Genomic DNA, 25908 nt, shown 5'->3' on the forward strand with positions numbered 1-25908 from the left:
GAGGGGGATGGGTAGGCAGGCTGGGCCTGAGGAGGAGGCTGGCGGCAGCAGCTTGGCGGGCACCCAGACACTGAGTGTGCCTCTGGAGCAGAGTGAGCGAGTGCATGGAGCGAGCACTCCCTCTGACAGTGCAGAAGCAGCCGGGGCTCTTCCATAAGAGGAGATTCTCCATAAGAGGAGAAACCCGGGAGACAACTCCGGAGACAGAGGGAAGACCAGAGCAGGCTGCGGTCCCCCCCACCCCACCGGGCAGACTGGCCCAAAGAAATGCTCTTGATGGGGATTTTATTGCACTAGGGAGAGTACAAAATCAACACATCTGGCCTGGGTGTCCTCAGATGTTCCCCGCAGGGCAGGGAAATGATCATCTCACGCCTGTTTGGCCGATTTCCAGCTGGCATTCTCCAGTGCCTCTCCAGACCACCCCAGCTTTGTTTCCAGGGGAGAGGGAAATTACCTTGGCTTGTTTGTTTATTCCTTGTCTTGGCACCAAGAGTCCCAAGGCCTGCTTCACCTTTGATGGTGCATTGGGTGGGTGCATCGCCCGAGGGGCCCCTGGAGGGGGCAGCTAGAGGAGGGGGTGTCCTGGGCCTAGTTCCAGCCCACAGCAACTTTCCTTCACTGAACAGGAGACCTCCCCTACGACCTCAAAACTCTCCTTTTGCAAATGAGGAAACAAACCCAAAAAGGGGAATAACTTGCTGGGATTGCCCAGTAAATCAGAGCTGAGGCAGAAATCCAGGGATCTAGCTTCTGATCCAGAGCTTTTTACAACCCCTCACGACACTTCCACTTCGGGACCTGTAAATGAAACTGTTCTGAAACACCATGTCTGGGCTTTCATTCAAAAGACTCCAAGAAAAAAAGGTGTGTGGTGGTGGGCGGGGGTGTCAGGGTAGAGATGAAAGATAATGGCAAAATGTGGATAAGGTTTAAAGCTACTTGATGGAAGGGCTGGAGTTCACACATCTCACTCAGTCCCATTGACTGGTCCTTTCGGGCTTGGGGTGCTGGCCAGACCTGGTAGAAACCCAGCCATCTTGTGTTGAATGTAGGTGCAAATCCACCTTGGATTCCCAAAGTACCTATGGAAGCCAGAACCAATAACTGGGAGCTTCAAGATCTGGTCACAAGGGATGTCATTTCCTTAAGGCAGGATTGGACCCCAGGAGAGGAACCTCCAACAGGGAGAAAACAATCACCAGACTTAACTGACCCAGGCCTCTAAGATTGTTGCTCCATTCATTCCTGGGCTCCTCTTACTAATAGCTCGCCCCATAAACCCCACCTATTTTTTCTTAAGACAGGCTCTTGCTCTGTCAGCTGGGCTGAAGGGCAGTGGCATGATCATAGCTCAAGGCAGTCTCAACCTCCTGGACTCAAGTGATCCTCCCACTTCAGCTTCCCAAGTAGCTGGGCCTACAGGTGTGCACCACCACGCTTGGCTAATTTGTGTATTCTTTGTAGAGATGGGGTCTTGCCATGTTGCCCAGGCTGGTCTGGAACTACTGGGCTAAAACAGTCCTCCTGCTTCGGCCTCCCAAAGTGCTCGGATTACAGGCTTGAGCCACTTCGGCTAGCCTCAAACTTTTTTAAATTGGCTGATCCGGACTAAATTTCATTAAAGAGTGCAATGTGGTCGGTTAAACAAGGACAGCCTTGTTGTCGGTGCCTGAAGACCACTGCCCATTTCCCAAAAGCAAATTTCAAAGTGGAGGATTTAGAAACCCACTTCCCAGATGAGGGATCCCACAAAGAAGTGAGTCCGTGGAAATGATGAAATTGCCAGGATACTTTTTCCAAACTGACTTCTTTTCCCCAAGGACATCCCCGGTGGCCTCTCCACCTTCGCCTGGTAGGAGGGTTCAAAACCCTCTCTAAGGCGCTCTGCCAGGTCTCCTGATTTCCAATTTCCGGGAGGTGAGGCCGGCTGGGATGCCCCGAGGGCCAGCTCTAGAGAAACCGCCCTCAGGTAATGACAGCTTCCATTTCCGGGTCTGAAGATAAGGAATGCGGTCTCCGCCCTCCTGCCAGCGGCCCTCACCCACTGACCCCTCCAGCCAGTCCACCGCGCCAGGGTTGCCCTTGGCCTGGCCCCCGGGTCTCCGCGGACCTTCGACGCGGGCCTCCTAGTTCTGATCTCCTGCATCCACCCCGCCGCGACCTCAAGCTGCTTCCGGAATAGAATGAAGTCCAGCTCGTTAGGCTTCGCAGGGAGGTGTGTCCACCCGCCCCGCGCCTCGTCGGGCCGCACTGTCGCACTTCACTCGCACCAGCCAGTGGCCAAAGTGCTTGGGCACCTATTGCGCCAGGCCAGGAACCGGAAGCCTTACCTCGCCCTAACCCCAACTCTTTGCCCCACGTTCCCGATAAGAACATAGAGGCTCGAAGAGATTAATTTGCCCACGTGCGAGCTGCAGCTAAGGGGCGGACCCGGAACTTGAACCGTGTCCCTGCTAAACCTGCCCCTTGTCTGCCGCAACGCATCCTAGACGCGCACAAAACCCTCACTTTGCTACTGAGCAAAGTTACTCAAGGGCCAGGGACACCCAGGGGCTTTTGAAAAGAGGTTTCAGGCTGACAAATTTCCATATATAGATTTTTTTTAAAACCTAAAACTGGACTCTTTGGTCCCTCCCCTAAGACCTTCTTCCCGTCCCCCTCGGCCTCAGTATCCCCCTACCAGGTAGGAGAAGGAGGAGTCTTCATTCCTCCCAAGCAGGGAGACCACGCCTTCCCCGCTTCCTCCCTCCGCAGGGGGTTGAGTTGGAGGTCACCCCTCTCCCCCACCGCCCCAGACGCTAGGTTGGGAGTGACGCGAGGTGGGCTAGAGAGGTTTCCCGCCGTCTGGGAAGAGTAATCGGGGACACCCACCTGCTGGGCCTCCGCCGCCCGCACCTGCTCTTGAGAAGCCTCCGGTGGGGCACCGTCCCCGCCCCCCGCCCGGGTCCGCGCTCTGGGAGCGCACTGGCCCTTTAAGAGCGCGGCGGCCGCGGCGCGCGGGGAGGAGGGCTGGGAGCGCCGAACTCGCCGGGGACATCGGGCGCCCGCTCCTTGGCTTGCTCGCTCGCTCGCTCGCTCGCTCGGGTCGGCTCCCTGCACCGCCTCCCTGGACTACCTGGGGACACCCGCCCGGTGGGGCGCGGCGGCGAGCACAGTCCGCTAGCAGGAGGTGCGCGCTCCGGGCAGCGCCCGGCCCCGGGCATGGACAGAGGGAGCTGGGCGCGCAGGGGGCGCCGCGGGACCGGGCGGCCGGAGCGCTGAGCCAGACAAAGGCTCCGGAGTTGCGCTCGCTCTCGGGAGCCGGGCCCCAGGCGCTGGGCGCCGAGGCTGCGGGACCCCGCGGGGGGCACCTCCGGCCGGCCCCCTCACCCGCCAGCTGGTTCCGCGCGCCCGGACCTGCCCTGCCTGCTTCTCCTCGGGCTTGGGAATTTGCCGAGGGAACCTTGGCGGCTCCGGCGGGGACCGGAGCCCGAGGTCCTCCGCGCGGCAGCCGGGCCAGGAGCCAGGGAGCGTCGCAAGTTTCCAAGACGAGTGCGAGGACCCGGTGCCGGCGATCGAGTGCAGTGTTCGGGCCGGGCTGGGCGCCGAGAGCATGGGCAGCGACCGGAGCGCGCCCGGACGGCCCGGCTGGACGGGCAGCCTCCTCGGCGACCGGGAGGCGGCAGCGCGGCCGCGACTGCTGCCGCTGCTCCTGGTGCTTCTGGGCTGCCTGGGCCTTGGCGTAGCGGCAGAAGACGCTGAGGTCCTTGCCGAGGTAAGGACCCCCACCCTGCCCTTTGGCTGCGAGCTGGGGGCTTGGAGGGAGAGGAGACACGCCGGCAGACTGGGGCGTGGAGGTGGAAGGAGCGGAGAAATGCCCCCTGTTCTGGGCCTGGCGGGGTAGAAAGGGGACCTGGCAGGCTGCCCCTCCCCAGCTCGCCCTCTGCAGCTCACCTCTTCCCAAACCCTGGAGGGTGCAGGGTTCGTACCTCCCCGCTACTCCTACACCCCTGTTATGGGAACTGAACCCTTCACCCCGACACCTTACTTTCGGCCTGTGTCCCAGGAGCCGCTTCCGCGGCCCTCAGCTCTTGCCTCCCCTCCTTCCTTCCCTCCCGGGCAGCCGATTCCTCGAGAGACTGGCTGGCTCGCAGCCGCGCTCTTTGCGAGTGGGGAGGGGGCTGCTCTCGGGGGCAGCCACCGGCGGAGCAGGAGCTGGGCAACTGGGTAACAGCACTTCCGCCCAGGTGGCCTCCTGTCTGGGTGATACCGAAAAGTGCCGGCGGGCCGGGATGGGGGGAGGGGTGCAAACAGCTGAAGCCGCGGACTGGGGTTGCAGGGGCGCTTCGGCGACTTTCTTGCGCTCTTGCGAGGAAGCCTAGCCATGCCCGGGCGGGGTCCTAAGGACAGACCCTGCCTCCCACAGCGCTTCCTCCCAACAGCGCCTCTACACCGAAACCCGGGTTGGAGAGGGTGGACTTAGAGCCTCTTTTTGCTAGGAGCCTGCCTGGCGTCCCTCCTGGTGCTCCGCTCTGGCTAGGTCCCGCGGGTGACCAGGCTCGGCATCCAGGCGCAGAGCCGGGTCCAGCCAGTGCCCCAGCTCCAGGGTGTCTCCGAGCGTGGACACTGAAGGCACCATCTCTGTTGCCCCAGAGTAAGAGAAGGGTCCGCTCTTCCCCGACGTCTAAAACCCTACTCCCTGCCCCAGATAGACAAGGAGAGGATTGGGCGGGGAGTAGGGAGAAAGAAGCAGCCAGGCACCTCCTCTGCACCGCGTTCCGGCCTTGGTGCCCTTGGACTGCCTGGGCTGCGGGCCTGAGCACCGTTTCTATTTGCAGCTAGGCTGGTGCTCCCTCCCCGGCCCGGGCCCGCGGCGGCTTTCCCACCTCCCCGGACTGCCTGGGAGATTTTTCCGATGGAAGCTTGCCCTTCCCCGCCCTACTTTAATAAAAGCATAGAGGAAGGGCAGGGAATTCCTCCTGGGCTCCAGTTACACCTCCCAGCCAGTTCCCCACCTGCTCCGCCCTCCCTCCCCAGCCAGGCCAGGGAGAGCTGCAAGGACCCAGGCCCTGGCAGGAGGCTGGATAGGAGCCCAGCCCTTGCCCAGTCTGGCCACCCTCTCCTGCCCCATTGACACAGGCAGGCAGGAGCTTTAGGGGGCTCCTGCTGGTGAGGATTACCCCTCAGCCTATGACCAAGTACTGGGCAGATAGTGCATTTGGGCCCACCTGCCACTCTGGACTGGAGTGCCAAAGAATTTCAAGTCACCGTCCCACCCTTGAGTTTCTGATCTACTTAGGGATGGCCCCTGTACACAGGAAGCAGTGATGGAATTTGATGGCTGTGCATTGTGAATGGCGCCCTAGCTGGCCAGGAGCTCTGGGGCGCAGGGACCTGTAGTGGTAGGGGCTTCATTCTCTCTCTCTTCTGCTTCTCCACTTCCATCTCACCCTCACCCCAGTCCCCTAGCTCGGGGAGTGCCCACATCTCGGGTCCTCCAGGGAAGAAGGCCTTGTCACAGACCCTGCCCCCAAGCTGGGGGTTGTGGCTGGCCTGCAGCCCTACTCCTGGGGAAAAACTTGGGTGGGGCCTGGGCAGTGGCTGGAAAAGACTCGGAAGGTTTAGGGAGCCCTGAATGTTGGCAGCCATGCAGATAGAGGGCTAGAGACAGGTGGATTGTCCCAGCTCCTACACTTGGCTTTGGGGACAGGCTGCTTCTGCAGTCCCATCACGTCTGAGCACAAGTGGGCCCAAAGAGTCAAATGGCCTCAGCAGCCAGCCTGTATGCTGAGGGGCTGTGGCCTCAGACTCCTGGGCCTGGCCTACACCTTGAGTCCAGAGCCTCCCTTCCTCAGAGAAGGGCTGGCTCTCTGATCCTCACCCCAGCATCCGCACAGCTTCAGGCCTCCAGCTGGGTCATGGCTGGGACCTTCTTGGAGTAGCTTGGCAGTTGAGCTACTCCTGTGGAAGCCACAGGAGTTACAAGAGGCTGAGACATCAAGGAGCCTGGCATGTGCTAGGAACTGGCAAACACCTGCAACCCACCAGGCCCCAGCCCACTACTGAGCTGCCCTGCGCTATCCCACATTCTCTTTTGGATGTCCGGTCCCAGTCTGTAACCATTCCAGGCCAGACTCCCACCTGGCTGAGGTTGCTCCTGCTCTTGCTCCTGCCCTGCAGGGCTGAGGATCTCCGGGTTCACTGGGGAGCTCTTATCTCACCTGCTTCCTCCCTACCCCCTCCTCCCAGTTACAATTCAGGCCCTCAGCCTGCCCCATGGAGGTGACTCAGGCTGCCAGAGTTCACAGGTGTGGTGTCACCACCACCAAAACAGATCCACCCACCTTTCCTGAACAGGCCCACGAGTATCTTCCTAGCCTCTGCCCAGCCACTGAGCAGATGAGGCAGGGGCAGGGATAGGGGTCTGTGTGAATTCTCTTTTCAACCTTCAGGTGAGCCACAGTCTCAGGCCTCCTGCACTTCAGTCTCTACCAGCAAGCACTTCCATGCTGGCTCCAGGGGGTCCCACTGGCCTTCTCTTTCTTTTAAAAATGGAGCAAAAACTACAGAGGCCCTCTGTGCCCACCAGCTAAGAAAAGGGGGTTAACAGTGTGGTCTTGTCATTGGGAATCTACAGAAACTGAATCTTCTCCCCTCCCTTCTTGTCTCTGCTTTTTACTGTTTTCTTGCTAGTAGCAAATCCCTCCTCTCTCTACTGTGTCAAGACCCACAGAGAACTGATCTGATTGGCACAGCCAGGGACCAAGATCCCATTAGGCCATACCCTTCACACCCAGCCCTTGCCATGTTTCTGAGTTGGGGCTGCCCTTGGGTCCAGCCAGTCATCTGTCTCCTTGCAGAGAGCAGCTCAGGGTAGCCTCCTTGTCTGAGCAGTGTATTGGCCTGACCTGGCCATTGTGGCCTCTGAACACAAACACCTCCCTTGCCCCACCCCAAGGGATGTCTGCAATTAAACGACATCCATGAATGTAGAGGGGAGCAATGTGGAAATACACACTACCCCCACCCCCAAAAGCCCAGTGCCCACTGCCCACATCGCTCATGCCCACTCAGGATGACCACATTGCAGGCGCGGGAAAGGCCCCCTCCTGAGCCTGCTGAGCCGTTTCATTTGTCCTGGCTGCCCCTCTGTGGCCCTTTTGTTGTTTGGTCTGGATGTCCCTGCCATCATCACCTCTGCACTGCTGGCAGTTTGCCATCTACCTCAGGCTAGCTGTGAGCACCACTGCTTTCCAGATCAGATGAGAATGGGTATCCTCCATATCATCCCAAGGCTTGGGTGGCTCCTTCGCTTGGACACTCCAGCAGGGGCAATGCTTTGGGCCTGGAGATACGTTCTCAGAGTCAGCAAAGACAGAGAGGGATTGGGGACTCTGCTCGTATCTTTCTCCATTACAAAGAGGGTCCTGGGAGAAGCCCACCTGTGAGTGTGAGGAGCAGGACCCTGAGGGCAGCTGAATGCTCCAGGCCTAAGACACAGTAGGCACCATCTGGCTGGACAGCCCTGAGTGACAGCTCAGATAGGGCTGCTCCACAGACAGACACTGGTTCCAGGGATTCCGGAGACCAGAAGTTATGGAGCTGGGCCTGGATCCCAGAAGCAAAGAGGGATGCCTCTTCCCTAATCCCATTGCCCTGGTAGGAATGGAGGAAAAAGTGGGAAGAGACCCAACTCAGCCTCAGCGTCAGGACAGGTGGATGAGACCCTGGTACCAGCCATTTGCCAGCCTTGAGAGATGCCCCACATCCTGCTGCCACTGGCTGGTGGTGATGAAGGCCAGGGTCTAGATTGGCCCCCCAGGGCACTGGCACTGCCTTGTCCTTCTGCTAGGAGTGACTGTCACCCTGTAGGGGTGAGAGCCCAACCCATGTTCAGCATTTATGAGTATGATGCCTGATACATAGGAGACTTGTGCAAAATAGTGCAAAACACAGTGACAGAAGCGAATGGCATTTACTGTTGGGCAAGTCGCTGAACCCATATGAACCTCAGGATCCCTATAAAAAGGGAATAGCAATAGTATGTCTGCCTGATGGAGTTACTGGGGAGATTCATTGCATGTACGTGCAAAGCACTGAACACTATGCACAGTGGCTGGTGTGGGGGCCCAGGGATGCCCAGGCATTATTTTTGAGCACCTTCAACATATGTATGTCTGTCCTGGACACAGCCTAGGAATGTTTTGTAAGCATTTTCACATTTAGTCCTTGTATTAACTCTTCAAGTGTAGACACTGTCCTTATCCTGTTGTACAGAAAAGGAGACTAATACTGTGAGTCAAGAGAAATTACCCCACATTCCATAGCCAGGGAGTGGCAAAGCTTAGATTCGAATCCAGCTCAGTCTGCCTTGGAGCCCAAGCTCCCAACCCCATGCTGGGCTAAAGGCTGCAGGTTGGCTGGGCTCGGTGGCTCACACCTGCAATCCCAGCATTTTGGGAGGCTGAGGTGGGCAGATCACGAGGTCAAGAGATCAAGACCATCCTGGCCAACATGGTGAAATCCCGTCTCTACTAAAAATACAAAAATTAGCTGGGCGTGGTGGCATGCGCCTGTGGTCCCAGCTACTTGGGAGGCTGAGGCAGAAGAATCGCTTGAACCCAGGAGCAGAAGTTACAGTGAGCCGAGATTGCGCCACTACACCCCAGCCTGGTGACAGTGCAAGACTCTGTCTCAAAAAACAAAACAAAACAAAAAGGCTGCAGGTCAGAGCCTAGGGTGCCATCCTGTGGAAGTTCCATCAGGAGGAATTCTGCTGGGAAGGAGGTTTCTGAGGTTACGCCTGAGCTGTGTGAGCCAAAAGCCCTCCCCAGGCCCACCCAGCCTTGCCCCCACCTGTCCAGCCTCCCAGGCTCTGCCCTGTGGACAGCCCCATCTAGGAGTCAGCACCTGCAGAGAGGTTTCCAGATGAGGACCCAAGGCCTGGCCCCTAGCCAGGCCCAAAACTCCTGGCAAACAGAGGCCTCTTCACCCCACCCACTGGCCAGGGAACCCAGTTGTTTTTTCCTCCAGGTTAAGGAGTGTGGGGCAGGCTAGAAGGCTGTGGGATAAAGAAGCGGCCAGACCTCAAGATGCTTGCCTCCGTCCTGCTTCTCCTGCTGGACTTCCCCAGCACCCAGAGTCCCAGCCCCCACCTGCAACTTGCTTTAAGACCCATAAAAGGGAGCAGATTTAAGCCGAAACTAAGCATGTGTGTCCTAGAACCACTGAAACGTGGACCACGCTGCCTCTAAAGGTAGTGAGCAATCCACCACGGAGGACCTGGCTCGATGCTACCTGCATTTTTTTTAAAGTGTCGCCCAGGCTGGAGTGCAGTGGTGCCATCTTAGTTCACTGCAACCTCCATCTCCCAGGTTCAAGTGATTCTCTTGTCCCAGCCTCCCAAGTGGCTGTGATTACAGGTGCACACCACCACGCCCAGCTAATTTTTTGTATTTTAGTAGAGAATTGGTTTCACCATGTTCCCCAGGCTGGTCTTGAACTCCTGAGCTCAGGCAATTCACCGTGCCCGGCCTGGTGCCGCCTTTCTTCACTGGCCTTGGGGGTAGTCATGCCATTTATGCTCTCAACCACTCGTGGTGGGATGGAGTGATGATCTTGGCACTATTTTGCAGAGGAGGGAACTAAGGCTCAGAAAAGTTCTCCTAGCCTTCTGTTGCTTGAAGGTCTGTTATGTGGACAAGCAGTCAGGACCAAGGGGCAGCCCTGGGAGGCTGACTTCCGTTCAGCCTGAGGAAGGGCTAACAGTCAGTGTCCGGAGAAAGCATGGCTGCCTTGGGCAGCAGTGAGCGCCCCCTGTCTGCAGGATGCAGGCTGGATGAGTCTTTGTCCAGCTGTAGTCCATGGAGGCCTCGAGGGTGGCTAGGCTTGATGGTACTGGGGCCACCCAGTGGGTGAGTGGACTCTTGGCGCAGGTCTGCTGATCAGGTGGGTCCTGTGGGCCTGGAGTGCATACCCTGCTCCTGCAGGCTCCCTGCCTCCCCCAGGATTCGTCCCATTCAGCACGGGCTCTGTGCCCAGTGGCTGGGAGTACAGAGCTGGGCACAGCCTTGGCCTGCTCCCTAGAGCCCTCAATACCAAGACTACAGGGTAGGGGAGATGGGCATGGTGAGGACCTCACAAGTCCACAAAAGGTCTGGGGGCTGGGTCACTCGCTGGCAGCCTTGACAAGGCTTCTTTTGTGCCTGACTGGGCAATTCTGCCCGGGTCTGCTCAGATTGCAGAGAGAACCTGGGTGACAGAGGCAAAGCAGAGCCCAGTAGAAAGTATCCTTATTGCCTGGGGTCTGATAAGAGCCCCATAGGAGGGAGCTGCCCACCAGCTTCACAGATCTGAGTGCTGGAGGAGCTGGAAGGGCCGGCTGGGGCAGTAGCAGCAGACGCTCGCCTCCTCCCCCACCCCACCCCCACTCCCCCACTGTGGCGGCTGCTCACTGCACAGTATTGATCTAGCGGCTTCTCACACCAACCCACTCAGCAGCCCGTAGGGGAGGGTGGACTGACATGGCCCAGTGCCCAGACCCGGCTGGAGATGCTGGGTGTGGGGAGGATTAGGCACCCTTTCCCGTGCTGTGCTGGGCACTGCTCCTGAGAAAGGCCTAGTGTCCCCAGCCTGAGGCCAAGAGGAGCTGGTGATGCTTCAGAAGCAGCCTGGTCCAGCCCAGATTAGCTCTGTGACCCTGGGTGCGGCACTCGCTCTCTCTGAACCTAGCTGTCTGCATCATGAGAACGATCATAAATCCACCTTTCAGGAGTGGTTGTGAGCATTCACTGGGGGCTGGAATGAGTGGCCTGGCCCATGCCAAACTCAGGTGCTGCGTTTATGGCCTCTCCTGTGGGCCAAGGGCCAGGAACCCCCCTTCTGACTCCTGGTGACTGTAAAAACTGTCCCTAATACAAGGAACCTCTTCCTGTCACCTAGAATAACAGGTGGGGTGAGCCAAGTGGGGGAAGCTTTGCTTCTCAGGTGAGGAAACAGCCTCAGAAAGTCTGTCAGTGGCAGAGTAGGGCAGGATTTGAAGCAGAACTTGATTTCTTCCCCGACCAAGGCCACTGTCCAATGGGAGGGAAGGAGGGCTCTGGGGCCATGAGGACTTCTCCCCTCTGCATACCTGGTAGCCCCATACCTCCATGCCGCTCACCTGAAGTGTCAGTAAATACTAATGGGATGGGGTCTGGAGGTCAAGAAAGAAATTGGCCAGGCATGGTGGCTCAGCCTGTAGTCCCAGCTACTCGGGAGGCTGAGGCAGGAAGAATCGCTTGAACTCAGAAGGTAGAGGCGGCAGTGAGCAGAGATTGAGCCACTGCATTCCTACAGCTCCAGCCAGGGTGACAGAGCAAGACTCCGTCTCAAAAAAAAAAAAAAAAAAGAAATGGCTGAGAAGACCACACTGGCTGGGGCCTCCCACAGCAGCCCGTACCCCAAGCTGCAAAAGGGAGGGGCCCTCATGGCCTCAGCACCCTCCTTCCCTCCCATTTATTAGACAGTGGTCTTGGTGGTGGAAGAAACCAAATCCTGCTTCAAATCCCGCCCTACACTGCCATTGACAGACTTTCTGAGCCTCAGTTTCCTCACCTGAGAAGCAAAGCTTCCTCAGCTCGGCTCACCCCACCTGTGACTCTAGGTGACAGGAAGAGGTTCCTTGTATTAGGGACAGTTTTCACAGTCACCAGGAGGAGCAGCAAGGGCTTGAACACTTTGGGACTGAGTGTCTTGACCTGGGGACTCATCCTCGCCTTTTGCCCAGTGGCAGCAGAGCAGCTCAGCAAGCTCCCCACCCTGCCCACCTGCAGGCAACAGCACCTGCGGCCCCGCCCCCTGCTGTTTCTTCCCTCCTGTGTTCCGAGCTGTCTCCTGCTTAGTGTGTCAGGAAGGTGCCGGGAAACATTCCTGGACACTGGGGAAAGGAGGAAGTTCACAGCCCTATGGGTGATGCTGCTGCCACCCGGGGAAGATTTATGGGCACTTGGTGTTCATCCACCCTGAGCATGCCTTCACCGCTCAGGCAGCCTGTCGGCTTCGCCTTGTCATCCAGAGGTTCAGCTGGTCTGCGCCAAGACCTACCACCGCCCCCCACTCCCCGATCACTGCCCAAGGGGTGGCTGAGGGTACAACATCGGCTGATAGCAAGATGGCAGCTCTTCACTTCCCTGGGACTTAATACTGCTTGTCTGTGCGGAAGGTCCATAGTGCCCTTGGAACCCTCCTGGCAGCCCCTGAGCTGGCCCTGGGGTTGAAGGGACTCCTCTGCCCCATCTCCTCTGCTGGTCTCTGGAGCTCTTTGCTGCAGACAGACCAGCTCCCTGCTTTCTTCCCTGGGGCCCCAGCCTGAGCCTCCCCTGCCCTCCCCTCCTGTCACTCTGCAGATACTGCTAATCAACCCCTCCGTGGCCCATGATTGCACTCCCAGAGATATTTTTACCTTATGCAAATAGGTGATGTAGAGGTGCCCTCATCTGCCAGCAGCCAGTCCCCCGCCACTCCTCCAGCCTCCAGCTGCATTTCCCTTGCCATTAGAGCTGGCTGAGCATCACGGCCTCGCCGTCTGGATCTCCCCAAGCACCTTCAGGGAAACTGTCCTTTAAGGATGGTGGATCTGCCGCTCCACACCCCCACAGCATAGGAGACTTGGGAGAGGTTTCCCATGCTTGGGAAGAACAGGGAGGGTACCCACGACATGCCAGTATCTTACTGAGCTGTGGGAATGCGTCCAGGGCCAGAAAGGTGAGGACTGCTGGCAGAGGGGTCCTGGGGGAGCCTGGTCCATCAGCCCTCTTGGTGGGAGGCCAAAGGCTGCCTGCCCCAGGGACAGCCACACAGGCCCCTGGTCTCTGTCATTTGCACATTTGTTGAGAACCATCTGCTGCCCAGGATGGTGTCGGGCACTAAAGTGCACATTCCCGTTTCATCCTCTCAGAAACCCAGGCCATAAGGCAGCTCCTGGTGCTATCCCCCTTTTACGGGTGACTGACTGAGAGATAAGCAGGTGGAGCCACACCTCGGAAACAGCCAAGCCAGGGGCTGCCTCCCTCTGCTTGTCCCCAGAGCTGGTGGTTTCTCAGCTCCATGTTTCCACCTCATTGCCCTGGGGCTGCTTCCCAGGTCCTGAGAGGCCTCCAAGCTGTGGCCACGCATCCAGTCTGCAACCCCAGCAGCTTCTCCAGGCTGCCCTCCTTGGCTCGGCAGTTGCTCCGTCTATCAGCAGCCTGGGTGCTGCTGAGCTGGCCTACCCAGCCACACCAGGGGCCTGGCCGGGTGCCAGGGCTGGGCCAGTGGATGACAACGAGACAGCAAGTGCCTGAGGTATTAGATGTGACGTTGGTGGCAGGCAGATATGTGAGTGTGGCCTAGCCAGCCAATATGGCTGTCAGCCTAAAGCAACCAGTGTGTCCAGCTACTGCCCTGCTGCCTGGGCCCTTGGGGCAGCCCTCACCTCCCAGAGCACTCAGCGGGCAGGCCTTAAGAGCTTCTCATTGGCCGGGTGCGGTGGCTCACGCCTCTAATCCCAGCACTTTGGGAGGCTGAAGCGGGTAGATCACGAGGTCAAGAGATCGAGACCATCCTGGTCAACATGGTGAAACCCCGTCCCTACTAAAAATACAAACAATTATCTGGGTATGGTGCTGTGCACCTGTAGTCCCAGCTACTTGGGAGGCTGAGGCAGGAGAATTGCTTGAACCCAGAAGGCAGAGGTTGCAGTGAGCCGAGATCGTGCCATTGCACTCCAGTCTGGGTAACAACAGCGAAACTCCGTCTCAAAAAAAAAAAAAAGAGCTTCTCATTCTGGAGACCCCCAGACTCCCAGAGAAGTCAGACTGCCTGCCATGGCACTCACCGTGCTCTTGAGGGCTAGAGGACATGAAGCAGGCAGGACAGAATTCCCTCTCTACCACAACTCGGCCTGGCTCTGCCCTCTTGCTTAGCCATGTAACTTGTGGGGTATAGGTTTCTTGCTTTATGGTTGTGCTGGGTCTCCCAGGGAGACTGTAAGTTCCTGAAGTCCAAAATGCCTCAGCCTAGTCCTCCAGCTGGCACAGAGGGTGCTCAGAAACATCTGGCAGGGTGGGTGGGTGGATGGATGAACAGATGAATGGATAGATGAGAAGACTTGCCACGTGAGCCCTGGAGAAGGAAGGGCATACCTGTTGTGTACCAGCTTTTTCCAAGGCTGTCTTCCTCAAACCTCACCCCCATCAATAGTCCATGGTTCACCATTCTATAGATGAGGAGGCTGGGGCCCAGGGAGAAAAAAGAGTTTGTGGCAGAGCAGGGACCCGGGCTTCAGGCTTCTGTCCAAGCCTCAAGGCTGTGTGGTACCTGCATCTGTCCACTCCTTCCGGGAGATTTAAGGAGCAGTACCAAAGGGTGAAGGCTCAAGAGGTTCTGAATCCTTTTGGGTCCCAGCAGTCTCCTTGGCATGGTAAGGGCCCACTCTGGAGAGGCCAGTGCAGTAGTCAGGTCAGCTACTGTGGACCATCCTTGTGGACATGGCTTCTGACCTAATGGAGGAAGACAAATAGCAAACACCTAAGTGAAATATACAGTGCATCAGATGGTGATAAGCATGGGAGGAAGCGGGGGCTGCAGGGGTAGCTAATGGGGCCTTTTAACATAATGTCAGAGAACACCTCTTAGACAAGGTGGCACTGAAACAGCGACCTGAAGAAAATGAGGATGAAAGCCACGTGACTGTCTGGCAAGTGGGGTGGATGGTGGCAACGTCAGAGCTAAGGTGGGGTCACAGAGTAGGGACCTTATGGCTCCTGTACACGTGGCTTTTCCTTTGCAATGGGAAATCTTCAGAGGGTTCTAAGCAGAGGATTGGCCAGACCTGGCCTTTGTTCTGGCTCTTATATGAGGGGAGATGAGGAAGGTGGAAACAGAGAGAAAGGTGCCGAGGCTCACACAGTCACCTGGGCAGGAGGTGAGGACGGCTCAGACGGGGCGGCGGTGGTGGAGGTGGTGGGAAGCACTTGGCACAGGCTGTGCATGTTTGGAGGTAACAGTGCCAGGACCTGCTGATGGGGTTGTGGCTTCTTTGCAGAACTGGCTGCGGCTCTATGGCTACCTGCCCCAGCCCAGCCGCCACATGTCCACCATGCGCTCCACCCAGATCTTGGCCTCAGCCCTCGCAGAGATGCAGCGCTTCTACGGGATCCCAGTCACAGGTGTGCTCGACGAAGAGACCAAGAAGTGAGTCCCCCTATTCAGACCCCACCTGGCCTGCTCTCGAGAGGCCTTGGCATATGGGGTTTCCAGAAAAGAGTGGCCTAGATAAGAGATGGCAAATGGTTGGGTCCTCTCTGCCAATTTTGATTGGTTGGAGTGGCTGCCAATAGCCTTGTGTTGAGAAATCTCCTGGGGCAGAATCCAGGCCTTGGCAGCAAGGAGCACAGTGATCGATTAGTGATGTCTGCCATGGCCAAGGGAGTGTGGAGGCTCAGTACAGGTGCTGTGGATGAATTCCTAGCTAGGCATGGCTATGAACCTGAAGGCATGTCCCTGAAAACAATGCACAGAGCATAATGTATCCAGGACAGAAGGCCTTGAGCGACCCTCCATTACTGGGTGATAAGGAGAGAAGGGCTCACCTTGGCTGAGCCACTCCTGGGCACTCAGCCCATTTCACTGGAAGTTGAAGCTGACAGTCCCCCAACCCCACCACTTCATAGGAGGGGCAGCTGGGAAGTTTGGAAGAGGCAGTGCCAGAACAGGCAAGTGTGTTCACCTCTGTGTCCATGTTCCAGGTGGATGAAGCGGCCCCGCTGTGGGGTGCCAGATCAGTTTGGGGTACGAGTGAAAGCCAATCTGCGGCGGCGGCGGAAGCGCTATGCCCTCACCGGGAAGAAATGGAACAACCACCATCTGACCTTCAGGTAGGGGCTCAGCTGCCCAGGAAGGTATCTGCTCCTCAGTGGTTTGAGCATCAGGCTTCCTTTCCCAGAGCCCACCTCAGGGCGCCTAGCCTCAACAGTCCAGCCAGCTCCCATGCTGATGAGACCGGTCACATACACCAGGCAGTCTCCCTCAAGGGAAGGTCAGGACCCTTCAAGCTGCTTCTCCTCTGTCCTTCCCCACCTCCCACCAGCCTGCAGGCAGGGGCTGGCTTCACAGACTGCAGTGAGGGGCCAGGGTGGCTAGGGTGAGGAATCCTGGCATCCCTCAAGTGAACAGGTAGCCAGTGGCCTGCAGAATCCTTGAATCAGGGGCTCTCATCCTTTTTGCTGAGGCCTTGAGCCATGTGGTTGTCCCCAAGGGCAGTCTGGCTCTGTCCCCGCTTCGAGCTCCATCTCCCAAGGAAGAGCAGCTCCCGTGTTCACTTAGACCTCAAGCCCCCAGAGTAAATTCAAGGTCCAACCAGCCAAAATACTCCCTTCAGATTTAACAAAAGCTTCTCTAGCACACAGAGCTGAATCTGATTTATATGGGTAAGAGCATGCCTCGCCATACTTCATCAAATGCAGGCTCAGGCTACAACCTACTTCCTCTAATCCTTGCTGGAACGCTGTGAAGAAAGTACCCCCCCATAAACACACACGCACACACACGCGCACCCTTTTCTAATTTAACAGATAAACTGGAAATCAGCCAGGCACAGTGGCTCACGCCTGCAATCCCAGCACTTTGGGAGGCCAGGGTGTGCATATCACCTGAGGTCGGAAGTTCGAGACCAGCCTGACCAACATGGAGAAACCCATCTCTACTAAAAACAAAATTAGCTGGGCATGGTGATGCATGCCTGTAATCCCAGCCACTTGGGAGGCTGAGGCAGGAGAATCGCTTGAAGCCAGGAGGCGGAGGTTGTGGTGAGCTGAGATCGAACCATTGCACTCCAGCCTGGGCAACAAGAGTGAAACTCCATCTCAAAAAAAAAGAAACTGGAAATCAGAGAGACTGAATCACCTATCCAAGGTCATACAGACACTGTTAGAGCCAGGCCCTGAACTCAGGTCTGCCTGATCCTGGAACTCAATATCAGAACTGCTCAGCCTGTGGTTCCCAAACCTCACCCATTTGCATCCCATTTTCTGGTTCTTTCCTCCAGTCACATAGCACCTGTATTTTAATTTACATAATGTCTCTCTTAGTTAGAATCAGCTTATTTGCCACAATGCAATCTTAATTCAGTGATCTCTTCATGATCTCCTGGATTTGACAAATTCAATTTATGATTGACATCAAAGCAAACTGCCAGTTGATATTGACGGGCTTGTTGGTGACCTTGTGTGCACTCTTGGGAACATGCCAGCAGATGATAGTAGGCCCTTGGCCCCACCTCCGCTCACTCATCTCCCACCTGCCCCCAGCATCCAGAACTACACGCAGAAGTTGGGCTGGTACCACTCGATGGAGGCAGTACGCAGGGCCTTCCGCGTGTGGGAGCAGGCCACGCCCCTGGTCTTCCAGGAGGTGCCCTACGAGGACATCCGGCTTCGGCGGCAGAAGGAGGCTGACATCATGGTACTCTTTGCCTCTGGCTTCCACGGCGACAGCTCGCCGTTTGACGGCTCGGGTGGCTTTCTGGCCCACGCCTATTTCCCTGGCCCCGGCCTGGGCGGGGACACCCATTTTGACGCAGATGAGCCCTGGACCTTCTCCAACACTGACCTGAATGGTGAGGACAGCTGGCCAGGGTGGGACAGGGCAGGTGGCACCGGAGCTGGGCACAGTGCCCTGCTGAGTGGGTTCAGCGGCCGCTGAAGAGAGGAGGAGAGAGTTCCCTGGGTTGGTCTCGGGATCACTACACTCAATTTCAGTCTGTTGCCCTCCCATCTCCAAGGGGAGGCAAGAAGGGATGGTTGTACCTATTTCTCAGATGGAGTTGTGGTAGGCCAAAAGAGCTCAGCCTCTTCCAAGAGGGAAGCAAGGGCAGGCTCGCTGGTGGCCTCAGCCTGGAGGGCCGAGGGTGGTCGGGTCCTGGGACTGGCCAGAGCTGACTGTGCTGTTCCCTCCTCTCCCCAAAAGGAAACAACCTCTTCCTGGTGGCAGTGCACGAGCTGGGCCATGCGCTGGGGCTGGAGCACTCCAACAACCCCAGTGCCATCATGGCACCCTACTACCAATGGAAGGACGTCGACAACTTCCAGCTGCCCGAGGATGACCTCCAGGGCATCCAGCATCTCTACGGTGCGTACGCTGTGGCCAGCGGGCCCAGCCTGCCACTCTCAAGTCCCCACCCCATGAGGAGGAGGCATTACTGCCTTCTCCATTCTGGAGATGAGGAACCCAAGGCCCAGTGAGGATTAGTGACTTGCCCTCATCATTTGGGGAGTAAATGGTGGTGCTGGGAATAAAACTCAAGACTGGCTGCCTCCAGGGCCTGGCCCTCACTCGAGGCTGTGGCTGCTGGCTGGAGGCCTTAAAGGGACACAGGTGGCACCAGTGTTCCTCATGACCCTCCTCTCCTTCTCACCCTTGGTGGTATTCTTACTAGACCACCAGTGCCTGGGGGATCCCAGGACCCACCCCCTCCCACTGTCACTCCCAGCCTATCACAGCTCTGCCCCGAGTGTTGCTGGTTTATCACTTCCCAGTGGCTTTGAGCAAGTGCCACCCCCTACCCAGGGCCCACCCAAGAAAGTCTCCAGCAGTGAGGTCCCCTGGGCCAGTTCAGTGGGCCAAGGCCTGCACTCTGCCCACACAGAGCCCTCCTCGGGGCTGGCAGCTCCCGCTGTACTAGGTACTTGATGGGCGCCCCTTGCTGCATCCCCAGCAACTTGGAAATGCAGAGTCCAAGATGCTTGAAGCCAGGGCCTGGAGCCTCTGCTGGAGCAGGCTGGCATCCTGAGGGGAATGTCCCCAAGGGGATGTACAGGCAGGCAGCCTCAGGAGCGCAGTGACCCAAGCCCAGTGTGGGGAGGGTGAGGAGGGGCTGGAAGGAGGACCTAGGTCCCACAGAGGCTGGAGGTGGGTGTTGGGGAGGGGTCTACTGATGGACAAGACTTTACTTTTCACTTGGGTGGGTCTGTGCTGGGGGCCCTGGGGCCCAGGCTTCTGCATAGGAGCACAGACCTCACTTCTGAACCCCCACCTCTCTGTAGGTACCCCAGATGGTCGGCCACGGCCCACCCAGCCTCTCCCCACTGTGATGCCACGGCGGCCAGGCCGGCCCGACCACCGGCCTCCCCAGCCACAACCCCCAGGTGGGAAGCCAGAGCGGCCCCCAAGGCCGGGCCCCCCAGCCCCACCCCGAGCCACAGAGCGGCCCGATCAGTATGGCCCCAACATCTGCGACGGGGACTTTGACACAGTGGCCATGCTTCGCGGGGAGATGTTCGTGTTCAAGGTCTGGCCCCGCCTCCCATGCCTGTCCCTGAGACTTGCTCTCCCCAGCTGCTCCAGGCCCCTGTCCCACCCTCACTCAGCAGACCCTGGGAGCCAGTAAGCCCTCAGCTCTAGACGGGGAGGAAAGCAGCCTGAGAGGCTGAGGGACTTGCCCAGGGTCACACAGCAAGCCCAGGTGCCAGCTCCCCAGCTCAGGGCTCCCCGTTCCTTGTGCAGCCCTGGCTTTCCAAGCCACTGCCCCCCTCAGCATCTCACTGTCCTTTCCCTGGGCCCAGCCTCACCTGGGAAGGGCAGTTTGAGGACGGCATCTCTCCCAGCCAAGGCAGCAAACCCTGCTGCCTGCTCACACCACGTCCTCCCCAGGGCCGCTGGTTCTGGCGAGTCCGGCACAACCGCGTCCTGGACAACTATCCCATGCCCATCGGGCACTTCTGGCGTGGTCTGCCCGGTGACATCAGTGCTGCCTATGAGCGCCAGGACGGTCGTTTTGTCTTTTTCAAAGGTGAGCGAGGGTAGGGTTAGGGGGCTGGGCAGCCTTCCTGCCGTGACCTCTGATCTGCTGGACCCAAGGGAAGAGGAAGTGAAGGGCTGCATTGCATATCTGGTCCAGTGCCCCTACTATGGACTCACTCTGGGAGGGTGGGGACACGGCAGCAAGGCGGGAATGGGAGGAAGACAGAGGCCAGGGGCAGGGTTGGGCCTGTGGCCTCGAAGTGCCTGTCCACCCCACGCAGCACAGGGCTCAGCCTCTTCCCTCTGTCCTTGCCTCTTTGCCTCCTGCAGCCCCATCCTCATAAGAACAGTTGCCCCCCAGCCCACTCTGGGGCTGGATTTCTGTGGTGTGTCTGCAGAGATGAGGCCTTTCAGGGAGCGCCCTGTGATGGATCTGCCAGGGCTTGGACCTCACTGTCCTGAGCTTCAATGACGCAGGAGCTCCCTGAGGACAGGGCTGGGCTCACACTAAAAGCAGGGAGCCCTGAGCTCTGAGGGCTGCAGGTGTGCTCCAGGGACACAGCCCCAGACCCAGAGGCCAGGCAGCCCCCTCCCCATACAGAGCTATACATGCAGGGTCGGGTTTGCACAGGAAAGCGAGGACCATGGGTGGCGGGGGCAGGGGGTGTGCAGGTGAGCAGGTGATTCATGCTCATGGGAACAAGTATGCCTCAGGTGTCCGTGAGTGCGGTGATGCATGGGTGACCACCCCGTGAGTGCGGTGATGCATGGGTGACCACCGTGTATGTTGTCACAGATGTGCAGAACGGTGTGAGTGTGATTTTGTGTGCTTTAGGGGGATGGCAGTGGATGTGAATGGATTTGCGGGCACAGAAGAGCATTCTTTTCCCACACACACCCCTCAGCCCCCGGCCTGTCCTCACTCTGCCTCCCACCTATCCTGCAGGTGACCGCTACTGGCTCTTTCGAGAAGCGAACCTAGAACCTGGCTACCCACAGCCGCTGACCAACTATGGCTGGGGCATCCCCTACGACCGCATCGACACGGCCATCTGGTGGGAGCCCACGGGTCACACCTTCTTCTTCCAAGAGGACAGGTGAGCAGTACATCCCCTCTCCAAGGGGAGAAGGACCCAGCTAGGCCCCCTCAACCTCAGGCATACCCAGAAAGAATCCACCACCTGTGGGGACTTAACGGGTCCTGGCCCATGCTGGTCTTCAGGTCCACAGCCTGGTGTTTTTGGTCACAGGTACTGGCGCTTCAACGAGGAGACACAGCGTGGAGACCCTGGATACCCCAAGCCCATCAGCGTCTGGCAAGGGATCCCTGCCTCTCCTAAAGGGGCCTTCCTGAGCAATGATGGAGGTACCTGGCCAGCCCCTCCCAGTTTGCCCACCACGTACCATACCCCCTGCTACATACCATGGGGTAGTGTTTGCCCCATGTGACCCAGCATTGTGATGGTGTGTATGTGGGACATGCTGTGTCATGCCCTGGGCTGGGAGCTTACCTAGCTTGACACCCTGGTCCTTCCTGCATAGTAAAAATTCCCTTTTTACAGATAGGCAAACTAATAAACCAGCAAGCTTGAGCAGAGTGTGCCAAGTCACACAGCCAGGAAGGTGCAGGGTCAGGATTCCAGCCCAGGCCTGCCTGTGTCGGAGCTGGAGTTCAGCACTGCCCTGATGCCCGCAGAAGCCAGCTGCCCCCAGGTTATCCTAGGGGAGCCTTGAGCCTGAGTGGGGCAGGCTTGGCTCAGAGTGTTAGGGGTGAAAGTCCTCCCAAGATATCCACCTGGAAGGAAAGCCCTGTCTCTGTCATTGTAACTAAGACAGGGAGCTGTGCCTCTTCTATTTCTCTAGCAACGTCTCTAGTACACTTAAGAAAAACCAGGGCTGGTCACAGTAGCTCACACCTGTAATCCCAGCACTTTGTGAGGCTGAGGCGGGAACTCTAGATCACAAGGTCAGGAGTTCAAGACCAGCCTGACCAACTTGGTGAGACCCTGTCTCTACTAAAAATATAAAAATTAGCCGGGCATGGTGGCACATGCCTGTAATCCCAGCTACTCAGGAGGCTGAGACAGGAGAATCACTTGAACCTGGGAGGCGGAGGTTGTAGTGAGCCAAGATCGCGCCATTGCACTCCAGCCTGGGTAACAGAGGGAGACTCGGTCTCAAAAAAAAACCAGCCAGGTGTAGTGGCTCACACCTGTAATCCCAGCTCTTGAAGAGGCATGGTGATGCCAGAGGATTGCTTGAGTCCAGGAGTTCAAGACCAGCCTGGATAACATAGTTACAAAAGAATGTTTAAATCAGCCAGGTGTGGTGGCTTGCACCTATAGTCCCAGTTACTTAGGAAGCTGCAGTGGGAGGATTGCTTGAGTCTAGAAGGTCAAGGCTACAGTGAGCCATGATTGTGCTACTCCACCCCAGCCTGGGTGACTCAGGGGAGACCCTGCCTGCTTTGCCAGTGCTCAGGCCGGTCACACAGCTTCTGTGTGTGAGCTTGGCACTCTGCAGCCACTCTGATCTCTTGTGCTCACCCCTTGCCTGGTGTTGACGGGATGCTGGTATGGTGCCCAAGGCCAGAGAGCCAGCCCAAGGCAGCACCAGGTTCCTTCCACTCTAGAACAACTGTAGGGTGCTGTGTGGCCTTGTGTCACCCGACCTCTGTGGTGTGAGGTAAAGCCAGTTCTGGCATGGGGCAGCAGGGTCCTTGACTGCAGCCCCCATCCCAGCAGGCTGTAAGACCCTTCTAGGCCCTGCCCCAGCTAATGTCAGTCTGGTCAGGAAGCCCAGGGTTCTAGTCCTGCCCTTGGCCCAAAACCCTCTGAGCCTCAGTCTGGCTCCTGTAAGTTGAGAAGGGGCAGATTTGAAAATGCTCAGGGAAGCAAATGAGAAGAAGAAAGATGTTTTAAAGCCTCACCTCATGGCTGGGCGCAGTGGCTCACGCCTATAATCCTAGCACTTTGGGAGGCTGAGGCGGGTGGATCACAAGGTCAGGAGTTCGAGACCACCCTGGCCAACATGGTGAAACACCATCTCTACTAAAAATACAAAAATTAGCTGGGCGTAGTAGTGGGCGCCTATAGTCCCAGCTACTCAGAGGCTGAGGCAAGGAGAATTGCTTGAACCGGGGAGGCAGGTTACAGTGAGCCAAGATCAAGCCACTGTACTCCAGCCTGGGCGGCAGGGCAAAACTCCATCTCAAAATTAAATAAATAAAACCCTCAGCATGTCCCAGCTTTTGAGGGTCCCACTGGTGTTGGGGCTCTGCCTGAAGCCACTCTTGGCCTCCTTGTCCCTACAGCCTACACCTACTTCTACAAGGGCACCAAATACTGGAAATTCCACAATGACCGCCTGAGGATGGAGCCTGGTTACCCCAAGTCCATCCTGCGGGACTTCATGGGCTGCCAGGATCACGTGGAGCCAGGCCCCCGATGGCCTGACGTGGCCCGGCCACCCTTCAACCCCCATGGGGGTGCAGAGCCCGGGGTGGACAGCACAGAGGGCGACATGGGCGATGGAGAGGGGGACTTTGGGACTGGGGCTGACAAGGATGGAGGCAGCCGCGTGGTGGTGCAGATGGAGGAGGTGGCGCGGACCTTGAACGTGGTAATGGTGCTGGTGCCGCTTCTGCTGCTGCTCTGCGTCCTGGGCCTCACCTACGCGCTGGTGCAGATGCAGCGCAAGGGCGCTCCGAGGGTGCTGCTCTACTGCAAGCGCTCGCTGCAGGAGTGGGTCTGAGCATCCAGCACTCCTGCTCACGGTGCTCAGGGGGCCCACGGGGCCCACTGCGGCATCTGTGGTTCTGAGATGACTCCTGGGGGCTCCCTCCGCCCCCAGGCCCGGGGCCCCTCCCAACCCTCACATACCCTGTCTGCCCTGCCCTCATTATTTATGCCCAGGTGTTTTGTTTTGTTTTTGGCACCTTACTTAACCATTTGTTTCTCTTTCCCTGACCGGAGCAGGGTGTTTAGAGTTTTCTGAATGTAGTTCCGCTCCAGTCAAGGAATTAGAACCCCCCATCATCCTCTGACTCAGCAGAGGAGCAGAGGGCAGAGGCCCACATTGGAAGAGCAGCCCCTCCTCAGCCTGAGCCCAGGGCCGTAACTGCAGGCTCCCTTTGCCCAGTTGGAGACAGGCCGGCCCCCTTGGGTCCCCTCCCTCCCAAGTGAGTCTCTCTAGGCCTTAGGAATAACTTTCCACCCAGGGGCAGCCCCAGGCTAAAGGGGACATGGAATGGAGATGGGCCATGGCCCCTGAGCCTGAATTGAGGCTTGGTTCCTTCCCAACCCACTTCTCACAGCTTCAGTGAGCCTGGCTCCTTGTGCCTGAGAACCCAGCCCACCCCCGGCAGCAGCTCCCAGCTCCCACCTCCCCTGGGGCCCACCCCTCTTCCCTCTCTGGAGAAAGGGCTGTGGGCCTGCCTCACCATGGACCAAAAGGAGTCTGCCAAGGCCCCTCTCCCTGGGTAGCAGCAGCCTCGCCCATAGCAGAGATCCCTCCCTGAGTTAGAACCCCTTGTTCCTTCCCTACGACTCCTCCCTCCCTCTCCCATTCACGCCACCAACCTAGAGGTCTGAGCTCCAGCTGCCAGTCCTGAGCCCCCAGGAGAGGAGGCTGATGGGTGCCTAGGCCTGGGCAGTGGATGTCCATGGATGGGTGCTTACCTGTGTGGGTGCCAACAGTGCCAGGCACCAGGTGTGAGGGGTCCCTCCCCTCCAGCTCCCTGTTCCGTTCCCCCAGCGTACTGGGAGGAGAGACATTGTTAGGAATAGGCCAGCAGCGCATCAGACTGTGAACCCCCCAGAGGAGCCCCCACCGTGGCCTAAGAGGCTGCCCTGCTCCTGGGCTCGGCCCTGAGGTCGGAGATGCCTCCTTCTTTTCCTTCCCAAAGCAAGCAGGAGACCATGGCTGTTGTGAGAAATGGTACTGTACAGCTGGCTCTGCTTCCCCATGTCCCTGAGTGAGTGGGGTCTGCCACCCAGGATCCCCAAGGCACCTTGGGGGTAAGGGGTTCTGCTGGCCTCTGGGAGTGGTTTCTCGTGCGCTGGCACCAAGTGTGGGTCCAGCAGCTTCTGCCCCCTGCAGAACCAGAGAGCCAGCCAAGGGGTGGGGCTGCTGGGGTTCCGTGTCCACCTCCATACAATTATTTCTGTAAATAATGTGCACTGAATAAATTGTACAGCTGGCAAGTGTGTCCTTGTTTGTAAGGCCTTGGGCTGGAGCCTCCAGCTGGAAGAGCATGCAGGGGGCGGGGGTCCAGCCCATGTGAAGTTAGGGAGCTTGACCTCAACACCAAGGAGAACTTGTTCCAATTCTGTTGAGGCTTCTTCACGATGACCCTCGGAAACTAGGCCCTGGGAGGGGTAGAGCTTAGGGCTGCCCTTGAGAATCCAGAAAAGGGAGAGGCAGGGCACCTGGGGTCACCGTGGCGGGGTGGAGCAGGGAAGGAGTATGGAGTTAGTTTGCCATTTGTTCTTGCTGAGAAAAGACACCCCAGCTTGCCACATGCCCTCCCTGTCTAGCAGGGAGGAAGAGGAAGGCCAGGCCTCCCAGGCTGGGTTCAGGGGGTCCTTCAGGCCCACCCTGATGGGAACCCAGAGCAGGACACAGAGAGAGATGGGAAATGGAGTCATTATGATTCCAAAAGTTCCCTTCCCCACACATGCTGCTCAGAGTGGGGGCACCCAAGGCCTGCCCTCTCATCTTTGAGAAGCAAAAAATCCCACCCAGGCCTGTGCAGGGTGCAAGTGATACCCCAGGAGGGCAGGAGACTGAGGTGTCACCGTCCCTTGAGTCAGCATGGCCACGGAGCTGGAGGTCCTCCTTAGCCCACATGTCCGTGCTCTTGGCCAAGCCTCTTAGATACTGGCCTGGACCCCAGGAATGTGGTGATTTGCCGCAGTAGGGGTCGCACCCCCACCATGGAGCAGGCCAGGCCTCTCGAGTCCTCAGGCAGGGTCCTTCCGCCCATTCCGGGCCCAGCTCCCACCCCCACAACTGGTCTCATCCCGTCCTGCCCCTTCCTCTCTTTGTGTTGAATCCGGTTAAGGAGAGTAGGAAGTGCTGGCCCTTGGAAATCTCGAAGGCCTCTCGGTCTCATCTAGGAAACAGCCACTTACAGGGGACTTAGTGGCAACAGGGGAATTCCAAGCA

General features: G+C 57.9%; 1 protein-coding gene across 1 annotated transcript; it reads left to right on the forward strand.

Annotated features, from left to right (window-relative positions):
- The first annotated feature begins 3003 nt into the window (after nucleotides 1-3003).
- Nucleotides 3004-24944, forward strand: MMP15 (matrix metallopeptidase 15). Its single transcript, XM_002761018.6, has 10 exons — nucleotides 3004-3757; nucleotides 15047-15195; nucleotides 15750-15878; nucleotides 17310-17617; nucleotides 17968-18129; nucleotides 19044-19288; nucleotides 19651-19789; nucleotides 20687-20837; nucleotides 20991-21106; nucleotides 23054-24944. Exons 1-10 carry the CDS (start codon nucleotides 3596-3598, stop codon nucleotides 23491-23493), a joined length of 2001 nt encoding a protein of 666 aa, XP_002761064.3. The 5' UTR covers nucleotides 3004-3595; the 3' UTR covers nucleotides 23494-24944.
- Nucleotides 24945-25908: the final 964 nt, after the last annotated feature.

This window comes from Callithrix jacchus, chromosome 20 (assembly GCF_049354715.1).
Source record: "Callithrix jacchus isolate 240 chromosome 20, calJac240_pri, whole genome shotgun sequence".
Taxonomy (NCBI): domain Eukaryota; kingdom Metazoa; phylum Chordata; class Mammalia; order Primates; family Cebidae; genus Callithrix; species Callithrix jacchus.

Excerpts from the sequence above, each read along its gene's own strand:
- MMP15 (XM_002761018.6), top strand. The coding sequence starts at position 3,596 with ATGGGCAGCGACCGGAGCGCGCCCGGACGGCCCGGCTGGACGGGCAGC. Across the intron at positions 18,130-19,043 it reads GGGCATCCAGCATCTCTACG|GTACCCCAGATGGTCGGCCA; the intron begins GTGCGTACGCTG and ends ACCTCTCTGTAG. Across the intron at positions 19,289-19,650 it reads GGGAGATGTTCGTGTTCAAG|GGCCGCTGGTTCTGGCGAGT; the intron begins GTCTGGCCCCGC and ends CGTCCTCCCCAG.